At 33.9% G+C, this 12,084-nt stretch overlaps 1 protein-coding gene across 1 annotated transcript in view; it reads right to left on the bottom strand.

Moving 5' to 3' along the window:
• The window catches only part of LRMDA (leucine rich melanocyte differentiation associated), a 641,585-nt gene that overhangs the window by 270,775 nt on the left and 358,726 nt on the right, over positions 1–12,084 (bottom strand). The window contains exon 4 of the mRNA XM_052676797.1: positions 6,507–6,641. Within this exon, the coding sequence (XP_052532757.1) occupies positions 6,507–6,641 (135 nt within the window). The remainder of the gene's footprint in view (positions 1–6,506; positions 6,642–12,084) is intronic.

The following is a 12,084-nucleotide window of genomic DNA, read 5'->3' as shown; positions in this document are numbered from 1 at the left end:
AACACTGATGGCTGCAGAAAAAGACAGCTACTAATAACACAGAATGCAGCCATCATAAAATACTTTACGGCATGTACTAGGATCCATAAATTTCATGACACATTGCACCTGTTTTGGACTGTAAAATCACTAGTTAAGAGAATGCTGTTTAATGAGGAAAGATCCATCTACTTTTTATATTCTAAGTTTAGGAAGATTTATTTTAGATTAGAGATTGACAGGCAGCATTTCCCTTCACCTCCATTCTTTTTTAGATCACTTTGAAACATAGCACTGCCCCATGTGCTCTGAGACTACTGTTATTGGGCTTAACATATTTGCAGTGGTATGAAAGAAAGTAATCATCTTCGGTGATGAGGATAAAGATGAGCACTGGAGAGAAAGTGCTTAGATATCCATCTGTCACTGCCTATAAACTGATGTTCTGGTTCACAGTAGATTAAGAAAATGAACTGTATAAGAAAAGTTGCATCTTCATTTGTCCAGAATCATCACCCCACACCATAACCTGTGTCAAGAGTTCTGTGAAAATAAATTAACAATAGATACCTATCATACAGAAATGGGAACACTCGGGGATAGGAAAAAAATATATATAATATTTCATGTTTTTCAGTCTTAGTTAAGTGAAAATGACAGTGAAGATTAACAATTAATTTGCCAATTTTGTAAGTGTTGCATGTGATCAGTATTATTTTTGATAACTTTTATACAGGCTTGACAAGATTTAGGAGAAGAGGGATAAAATTCAGGGAGCATTTGCAAAGGGATACTGTGAGTTTGGGATACAGCTGCTATTGACATTTGCAAAAGCTCAGTGGGGCAAAACCTTTCTTCTTCCAAACACAATGGAATTCAGAAAGGAACGTGAAAAAAGAACTTTCAGATTAATTATTGCTATTTATTAGCACACAAGGATCCAATAATTCCAGGAAATTCCTATGCTGTGAACACCGTAATAAGAAAAATCATATAACATCACAGCATCAAAAGGCCTAGATTCATTTATTACCTTCCCAGGCAAAAGCAAACAAGTTACAGAATATGGCTGATCTCCTGATGCTGAAAGATACTGGCATTGCCAGTAACCCACACTACAAGAAAATCTTTAAAGTGGCAGTAACGTAATTTGGAAAGAAAAGCTATATTTTCTCCTACTATTATAGGAAAAGAACAGAAATTTTGGATATGTTATAGTTTTAGATAAAATAAACTGTTCCTTTGAGCTTCAGTGGATGACTATGATAAGAATTAGAATTTGTCTAGCCCTTCATTTTGCACTTGTATTAATGAAATCTGGAATAAAAAGGGAACTATATGCTTTAAGTTTAAAACTCAGAACTAATCTAGAACTGAAAAAATATAGAAGCATTTGCCCAGAAGAATGCAGAAATGTTTAGCTCTATTGGTATCATAACTAACATCTAATGAAACATACAATACTTGTGTTACTGCATTCCTTCTTATTGATGATTGTAGAATTTGAAAATAATGTACTATTTCCAACTTTGAAGAGCTGATTATGCTCTCAGTTACATTCTTGTAAATTAGCAATAATAAATAACCTAAAGAGGCAAAGCTGCATCAGCATTCAAATGGGGAGAGGTAAGATTATGAACAAACAATTTCAGGAAACAACCAGATTTATCAGTAACTCTTTTTTGTGCACCACCAAAAAAAAAAGCAACAACAAAACAAAGTTTCAAAACCTACACCAGGCAGAACATAACATTGTTGGCTGCAGAATTTCCGTCTGTGACAAAACATCTCCCAGCACAGAGTTAAGGAAGCCAGATCGTGATGCCTATATGTGCAACCTGGTCTAGGAAGCCTATTTTGGCAGCAGGTTGGACTAGATGATCTCTAAAGCTCCCTTCCAGCCCCTACAAATTCTGTGATTCTGTGACATTAAACCAAGATCTTCCAGAACAGTGAGCACGATGCTACAGGATCACCGCCTCAATACAAACTTAGCACTACTTGATGACAGTCATGTAATCCTCCACATATTATAATCTTCTCTGCTCTACTTCAGTACAGGAATCTCTTTGAACTAGAACATTCTATCCATATACACGTAACAACCATGGTTATGTTTTGACTTACTGTGTTAGCATGGACAAATTGGAGCATTCTGGACATCAATTTACCTATCTGATAAAAACAAATTATAGTAGCTTTTGCTCCTAAGTCTTTAGAATGGCTAGCCTCAGATGGAAGTTGTGTAGCTATTTGATGTCTGTTAAATACAGTTTTCTTCCAAGTACTGTAGAAATTATAATGTCTTGTGTAACTAGTGAAGTAGCATAGATTCATAAATTATACAGACAGAAAGAAATCCCCTAAACATACCAGGAAGTGCATAAAATATGCATCACAATGCTACAAATTGAAATTTCTCCTTCCAAGAGGGAGCTGCATTACTAAGTTCATTGATAGTTGAACTGACACATGAAGCCTCCTATCTCTTCTTGAAAATGTATTTTTATTACCATTAAAAATTTTTGAAAAGATTATTTAAAAGCAATGAGAAGGTTACAAATGCACTATGTATATTTATAAATGTCAAGGAAGCTGAAGTCTATAAGATGTCCTAGCATTTCACTGAATCAAACCTTTGGGAGAGGAATAGCTGAATTAGCTTGAAAAGGTATCCATTCAAAATGCTTGTTCTTCCTTTCTTACTGGTATATCTTAAGAGAACTTCATAAGGTTATCATCATTTGCTCCCCTTGCCAAAGATAGCATATCTCATATAGGCACTTTTAAGCTAATTTAAAATAAACTCAGGCATTTGTTTCCCCTTGCCCTTGTTTCCATGTCAACAGCACTTAATGAATGCATCATTCCAGGAAATGTCAATAAGGAACAAAGAATGAACAAGCACTGAAAACTTCACACATGGTATGCATCCTTCACAATCATATCACTTTAATGAAAATAGGTGAGGTCACCTGCAGCATTAGCAAATGCTTTGTAATACATTCTGACCCAGATGATTTTTCACAGTTCAGTAACACCCTGTTTGAAGTTTTCACAGCAAACAATACACCCACAGGACTGACCAAGTGCGGGTACAAGAGAAGCAACCAGCAATTACTGTGTTGACTTCTGTTACTTTGATCTCCAGGTCATGACCTGTGCTTTCACCCAATCTTCAAAGTAGAGATTGTAGAATAGGTTATTTTAGATCATGTACTGTTTCGTAAGTGGTTTTTCTGCGTATTTGTTGCTTCCCGTTTAAGGCAAAAGATTTTCAGTCTTTCCTATTGCCACTGTATTTTCTGATTCTAATTCCAGCAGTGAGGAGAAATTCCTGAAATTTTCTTTTACTCTCAACCCCAAGATAAACTTTCACAAAATATCATCTCTCAAAACTGGAAAGCTTAAAAAAATACAAATAAAATTAAAAAAAAAAATAGGAGTCATAGCACAATATTTTCTTACAGAAATAAATTAAAGCACTTTTATAATAGTGGAAAAACAAACAAACAAACAACCACCCAATACTTTTAAAAAGGAACCAAACAAGTTTGGTTATAAAAATATCACTGAATGAAGCTTTCCATTTTCTTTCCTTCTCCAAGAAAAATTTCATTAACAAACAGAAATGTCATCAATTTATTCTCCTACACATTTGAAGGTAAGGAGAAATAACAGGGCATGGAAAACAAAACAAAACATTTTACTGTTTCTATTATTTTTCCCAAAAAATAACCTACTCAAATGTTAGTATGTTTCTGAGAAAAAAAAGCAATCGTTTTGAAAGAAAGTCACAGTGTTTTTGGATAAAGCCTATTTGCAATGAAAAAACAAAACAAAACAAAAGACAAGCTATAGCTCATTGAAATGGTGAATTACTTGATGATCCAGATCTTTACATCTCAATAAAAAAAAAAACAAAAAAACATAGTTACATATACTCCTTTTATTTCTGCTGCGAATTTATTTGTAAATTAATGAAGTTTTAAAAATTTAATTTTGCACAATTTTTTTACAGTTGAAATTTTTTAGGTTTTATAGGACTTTTCAGTTTGCTGGAATGTGAAGATTAAGTAAAGCTTTGATTTCCAGCACCTTTCTCATTCTGGTTGAGGAATTAAACAGCCTGAACTCTAATTGAACTCAGTAGGAATGAAATTAAAGCTCAATGAAAAATGAAGCTGTGGTTCCAGTGGTCACTGCAAAAAAGAGTCAAAGTATTTAATAAAATGTTTATTTCATTGAGGTTCACTGAAATACACTGTTTTGATGTTTTCAATGTGACAAAATTTCTCTAAAAGCTTAAAAAAAAAGTTACTTCAGAACCTGAAAAAAATGCCTAAGCTAACCATTACAATTATTTGCTTTTAAGATTAGTAGCAATACATCTATTCTGTAGAGTTAAAGTTGTATATTTTGGGAAAGAAAGAAAATGTCTAAATTTCTGCAGAACACGTATTAAAAACTGAATAACTAGTAGACTTCTTTTAATCAGTTTCATCATTATTCATTATGTAAATATACTGCTGTAAAGACAATTTATATATATATGCACACCCACATTATATGCATACAGAATGAGTATTTATACATGTGTGTACACACATACCTAAACATTTTTGTTTGTTTGCCTTTGAATGTAATGATGTCTTGCAAATACAAGTTATATAATGTAACAAAATCATGGAAAATTTTCAGGAAGCTTTAATTACAGCAGCAGAACCATAAATCATTCAACAAATTGGAAGTCCATTTGTCTTTCTTGAACAAGCTTTAATTAACACAGTTTACATGGAAAAAATACCCAAGTTTTTGAAAAGTTGAGAGGAAAGAAAATGGAGGCAATGTTGCGGTTTCCAGCAGATGCATAAATGCAATCATTTCACAATTTTGACATGGTGGTTTGCCATGATGTGACCTACAACTACCTTGACCTCCCTGAAATCAACATTTTGCATTGAAATGAAACAACAGACACGCTTGTTTTGATGTATGGCTGCATGACATTTTATAAATATTACATCACATAACCACAGAGGATGTCAATCAATAAAGAATTTTTTCAGACAGCACTAAATGAACCATAGGTTCTTGCCTCTGAATGGCTCCTTTAAGGTACTATTTTTGCTTAAATGATTAATAGGAGACATTGTCAGAAAACATACTTAAAGTGAAAAACAGTAAACTGAAGAAATATCATTCATTTTTAAGCAATTCTCCACTGCAAATGTCACATAAATTTATACAGAGACAGCTTTGTTAGACTCCTGTAAGCTGGATAGTAGACATATCTTCCACATAAATGCAAAAGCAATGGGAAAATATTTTATTAAATTTTAGCTGCTCTACTTGTTGAAAACTAAAATACTCTAGATATGTTAGATTCAAAAGTAGACTTGTTAGGATGTAAAAATCTTTAGATTAACGATAACCAAGAAATCCTTTTCAAAAATGTGGAACAAAGTAAACAAATGTATCTGCACCCAGAAAAGTCCTGCTGCTGTTTTAATCTACAGTATTTATGAGCAATAAGCTGCTGTATCCAATTCATGCAGCTTCCTAATAAATCCACTTTTGGTCTCCTCCACTTTGTGCTGTTTTCATACTAGCTCCTACAGAATACTTTGGATTACATAAAGATATTTTCAGGAGTTCTGTAAATCTGAATATTCCAAGTTATCTGCTAACAAGAAGTGAGCTCGGTCTCTAAGGTTGTCAGCACACTGACCAGTACCGCTTGGCTGCAACTTGCCTCACAGAGAGCCGTTTTCAGCTCAAGTGCAAGTACACAGAGACTGGAAGCTTGAATCAGATGTGAACAAGAAGAAATTATTTGTAATAATAATAATCAATGTCTTACTTGACTAACAATTACAGCTATGAAAAGTTGTCACTTCAGCAGAAATTCCGTAAGCTTTGGACCTATACTCACAACCACTTTATGTGCAATCTAGCTCATTAAAATTACATTATAGAGAAGGCTTGCCTATTTGATTTGATTCTAAAAACCAACAGTTCTCAGTAAAGAACCACAATACAGTAGTCCTTTCTTCTGTGTTCTTTAATAGTGTCTTGATACCTCTAATAGAATAAATGCCTCACCACAATCAGACATTTACAGGAGACAATGAGACTGGCTTAGTACAGCGACTTTTTTTTATTTTTTTTTTTTTATTCTTAGCTGTTACCACTAGTATATATAACTGTTGTCTTACCTTGGCCTTAAAGAAGGAGGGGACATAGGCAAATACATACGAGCATCCTCATTCAGGAAAGCCTGTGTAAACCTGCTCAGCTAAATCTGAACATCACTGAAATAGCTCCCGAAATATTTTCTAAGAGAGATCGCACTGAAATTGGGTTACTCAAATTCATACGTGTTTCATGGCAGAACATGGCACACTGTCTTCAGAAGAGAGAGAGTAAATGGTTTGTTCAGGACTATGAGTTGGATTTAGTTCAGTATTTCTTCAGTATTAAAAACAAAGCTGACATACTTTATCTATATAATTGAAGACACTAACCTGTACCTCTGGTAGTCATCTTCATCCTTTTCTTTGCAGACCAATTCATTTGGGCAGGCCACATTTCCAAGCAAACTGAGATACTGCAGTGAGGGCACAACTTCAGCCAAATGATCCAAAAGGCTTTCTAATTCTGTTATGTGTCAAAGGTTGTGTGTTAAGGATTCGATGACATGTCTGAGGAAAAGCATTTAGAGTTGCATCACTGCTGATTTAAACATACATTTCAATAACTGACAATCAAATTTAGTATGGCATTCGGGGAAATGTCACATTAATTGTTCCAAGGGCAAACAGGGATAAACTTTAGTCAGTTTGTTGGCATGGAATGAAAGAATTTGGCTGTTTTGTCAGTCTTTTCTTTCCTAGGTGGTTCACTACAGAACATTAAAACTTTGACAAAATGATGGATGCTGTGTGGTAAAATGGCTAGCAATTGCTATTGCCATGAAACTTTTCCAGCATGGAAACAAACAGTTTCACAGAACATTCATCACTAATATATTCAGTCCACTGGAAAACGAGCTTTTTTTTTTTTTTTTAAGTCAAACCACAACAATCCACTTTTACTCTCAGAATATAAATACTTTTAGTGCCATGGCAACACATTTTTAATTACTCAATTAGTACATGCAAATAAATGATTCTATAAAAGCAACTTAAAAAATTCAATATGTATTTTATACGTGAAGTTTTGAAGTCCATAAAGCATATCTTTAATTAAAATAGCCTTATACTTTGTGTTATGAGACATTTCAACTTAAGTGTGTTCCTCAGAACATAAATGATGACACATCTTTGACATTGTAAAATGTATTAAAACAAACAAACAAGCAGAAATTAATCTTTCAACCCATGCAATATTGGACATCACTGCTTACGTTTAAGCATAACAGTATTCAACTATACTGAAATATACTGATTGAACAACTACAGTAAATTTTTGTTGAAGTGCAGTCTCAGAGAATCACACTACACCCTGTTGTTTGGTTCAATTTACATGCAAAACTTGAAATTCTAAAAAAAAGAGGCCATATGTAAGTGTGTATGTAGTTTTCGGTGCTTAAAACCTGACTGGTTTAGACAATAGTAGTAATTATTCAAAAACATTAAGGGTATTTCACTGTTCTGTTTTTATCTACTCCTGCTGTTACAGACCACAACTATTATTTTAAATCCTCAGTTCACTTGTGTTGCTATTATTTATACTTGATTTATGTGTTTCTGTTATCTTTGTTATTTTTAGGTGATGGAATTTACTTTATTTCTTCACCTCAATATCTTAAGGGCAACAGAAGCAATACAGAATGAAAAGAGCAGCTTCACTGTTAAAAACAATGTCTTCTTTTTGTTCTGAAATTTCATTTTATTTCCAAACATAAGATCACATTGACAATTATTAATTTTAGCATATTAAAAAACAGCAGTTATACTCAAAGCTAATGTTCTCTACCAAAATATCTGAGAAAATTACACTTGAATATTTTGCATGAGTGAGAAAAATTCAAGTTTTGAATTAGATATGTGACTATGGAATGCTACAGCCATCAAATCATTTACTAGACCATAAGAAAAACTGAATCACAAAGCATCACATAATATAACGCATCTTAGCCACAATAAAGACAAAATTCTCATCTTCATTTCTAGACCTCTAGACCACACATAAACTTTTAAAACAAATTATTTTCATGACTTTTTCGGGAAGGACATAAATTTGATGGGAAGGCCATGGAATTGTAGACTCATTTGCAAGCTGGAAGGTTGGAAGACCTTTAGTGGTCATTTAGCTTAACTCTCCTTCAATGAACTGGGATACCTACAGCTTGATGAGGTTGCTCATGACCCTGTCCCAGCCTGACCTTGAGTGTCTCCACGGATGGGGCATCCACCACCTCTCTGGGCAAACTGTTCCACTGCTTTACCACCTCTACTGTAAGAAACATGTTTCTTCTAATCAATTCTAAGTCTTCTCTCCTTTAGTCTGAAACTGTTTCCCCTTGTCCTGTCATAACAGACCCTGCTGAAGAGTCTGCCCCCTTCTCTCTTATAGCCCCCCCTTTAGATACTGAAAGGTTGCTATTGGGTCTCCTGGAGATTTTCCTTCACCAGGCTGAATAGCCCCAGCTTTTTTAGCCTGACCTTGTAGAGGAGGTGCTCCATCCCCTGCATCATTTTTGTAGCCCTTCTCTGGATGTGCTTCAACAGGTCCATGTACAGAACATCCCACATCTGGATGCAGTACTCCAGGTAAGATCTCACCAGCACAGAGTAAAGGGGCAGGATTACCTCCCTCACCCTGGTGGAATGTCACAAACTGTTTTTCCGCACATATTTTACTAATAAGATTTTTTAAATTTTCTATTAGACTATTAGAGGAGTGCTTGCATCTAGCACTCTCAGCCAGGAGAAACAATTTCTTTCAGGACTGATTAAATTGCACAAAGGTTTCATTAGATAAGTAATTTATTATTACAAAAAGCAGAAAAGCAGTTATTTCAATTACAGCAATGACACACAGGGGGTTAGCTGTTGCAAAACTTACATCTTATCTGTCCATTCCTTATTTAAAAAGGAAAAAAAAAGAAAATAAACTTTTTTTACTCTTATATGAAGTAAAAATTTAGGATTTTTAGTTGAAATTCAGTAGAGCTTTTTCTGGGTTAGAATTTTTTCTCCCCAAAGTTAGTGATTATTGATTAAGACAGATGTCTTCTAACTCCCATTTGACCACACAGAGTTAGAGGAAAATATCAGAATACTTTTGGATATTTAATATATGACAACTTAGATTAATACCACAAATCCTAGTCCTACAGAAAGCAAAGGGGAGACATACCATACTCACTAAGGCTCTTGGTTAAATAGTAGTTGATAACCTGCGTCTCAAATACATAAATCTACCTCAAAGATGGAAATTGGTGCCTAGATTCTAATATTTCACATCCAAATCACATTGCTTTTTGGTACAGAAACTCTCTCATTAAAATTCTCTCAAGAAAGCATGACAAGTAGCACACACCAACATCTTACCGTGTAGCTGTTGCCCTCCAGACATTTTCTTTCTTATCATTTACTCATTTTCCTCTGTAGAATTAGATAGATACTTAGCACCCTAGCATTATTTTGATTTCAGTTGCAACAGGAGCAGAAACATGAGAAAACCCAAGAATCAGACATAATCACTTGAAACATAGGAAGTCACTAATTCATGTAAAAGATGAAGATTTGCAAACTTGGAACAGCTCCAAAATCACAGAATAATAGGAACACTGGTCCACCAATCAACCTGCAGGTTGTGATAGTCAACTTTTAGATGGGACATCAGGACATCATATCACAACTAAAATAATTGCACTGAAGTTCATTAATTAAAACTTCTGTTATGTAGGATTTCAACTCTTTTTCCATCCTCCTTTTTTTTTTAAAAAAAAAAGCAAATGAAGGTACAGAATATTTTTCCAAGAAGTTCCGTTTACCTGCCATCACAGTTACTTCTCACAAAGCAGGTAGGAGAAAAAATAAATTAAGCTTTGTTCAAATTTTCATGACTAAGTATTTTTCAGAGATGAGACATAAGTCATAGAGTACTTCTAGTGCAGTATTTAGTTAATTAGAAGGTCATATATTTGTTTTCTTTTAAAAATAGTGGAAGGCCAGCAAAACTATAAAGTGTTTCTAAAACAGTGTTAAATATACAGAGGAAGAAAATCAAAAGCAAGTTGGAAATTTAATTTTCTTTTTCCTGTTCATGATTCACTGTTGCCATCTTGATGCAACCAGAGCCAAAGAACTGCAAAACTCTGTTGTGTAATTGCTAAGGTCAACCTCATCTATATTCTTTCCAAAAATGAAAGCCACAATAAAATCCATGTACAGTGCAAGGGAAATTTTCTTTATTTAAAGTTCAGTGACATAAACCCTGAATTTATTTTTCTGAAGGCAGTATCACTGATCACCGAGTAAATACGTAGCAGTGATCAAAATATTTATACTGTAGTCTCTATTGTTTGAAAAATGTTCAAAATTGTCTCTGTTAAAATAATTAAAATGTCTTAGCATACCACCTTCATTCAACTGTTGTCATTACCGGTCTATTTACGCCTTTCTTTCCGAAGAACAATGACCAAAATAAAAATGTGTAAGTTTTTTTTTTTTCTTTTTCTTCTAAACTTGCCTACCCTTCAGATAACAAGTTAATTCTTAGCAATAATACAGTAATGATCCCCTCCAAAAACACAGCCTGGCCTCCAACAATTAACATAAATCTATTAAATGTATTTTAAATTTCCATCCTCATCAGAAGATTATGATTTCTTGCACTGTTTTCAGTTTTATATTAGGAAAATACTTAAAGAGAACTGGTTCTTCCATACTCCGATGAACTTTTTAAAGCCTCCTAATTATTTTACATGTATGCACGCATACATGCTTGTATATTTATAGTAGACAGCTCACAATAAACATACGCACAAGCACACACAATTGATCAGCTTACTTTCTTTTAAGAAAATAAGCTACAGTAGCACCAAAACATTATCAATAACATTACTTGAAAAACCCAGTTGGCCCAGTTAACCTATAGTTAACCTGCTAAGCAATATAATAAAACTCTAGGTGCAAATTTTATGCAACCAAAAATGTCCTACAAATAAGCACGATCTGTGTTTTTCACTTTCACTGACTTCTACTCAATAACATAGTTTTTGAGGTTTTCCAGAAAGCAAAAAGAGCAAGCCAAATGTTCAAGGCAAATGATGCACCTCCCTTCTCTGGCTAAGAATTAACTTGGTTTGTAACTGTCTAACTGTTATAAGAATTCAACATCATCATCAGGAATGATGCTGAACATCCCCCGTACTCCATACTATTTTCTCTCTTACTCTCTTATTTTTGGTTCATAAAATTGCTTTTTCAGCAGTTTTGCAAAATATGAGCAATGTGACTTGCTGGTCAAACCTCTGGTAACAGAAACAATTTCTGGTAGCAGTTTCTACATTAAATTATTCTATATAAGTGCATTAAAATGCTGTTCTACATAGACCTGTGCAAATAAACTAACCAATATGAATTTCACATCTCATCACCTGGTTTTCTTTTCCATGAATATAGGTCAAAGTTCATTAAGGAAACTGCAATTTTTTTCTGTAAACTTTTTTTTACTGCTAGCATTTTTTTTTAACAGTCATACACTCAAATTAATTGACTTTCTAAGGAAACTAATAACTCTCTCACTCTCAATGCTTTGCAAGTTGTACAGCTATTTTCTTTCAAAAAGCTTGTAGTTTGCCTTGCCTATTTTTTTGCTCAGACAGTTGAGGAAAAGCTATCTGCATTCATGACTTTCTGTGATTACAGCTTTCAGAAGTTCTTGGAAGCAAAGAGACAAAGCAAAGAGCAATCACTTTTATATTCAAAATATTTATGAAATGTTTACTTAGAGAATATTAGAAATATCACATAAAGTTTTAGCCCACCATACAGAAAGACCAAAAACTGTCACTCAGAAGTCTTTTGTCAACCATGTCATGTAGGTTCTGTAATCAATATGAAATTGAAAGAGCTGGATAGCCCTTCT

This window comes from Tympanuchus pallidicinctus, unplaced genomic scaffold (assembly GCF_026119805.1).
Source record: "Tympanuchus pallidicinctus isolate F22 unplaced genomic scaffold, pur_lepc_1.0 scaffold16, whole genome shotgun sequence".
Taxonomy (NCBI): domain Eukaryota; kingdom Metazoa; phylum Chordata; class Aves; order Galliformes; family Phasianidae; genus Tympanuchus; species Tympanuchus pallidicinctus.
This window is presented reverse-complemented; position numbering and strand designations above follow the sequence as displayed.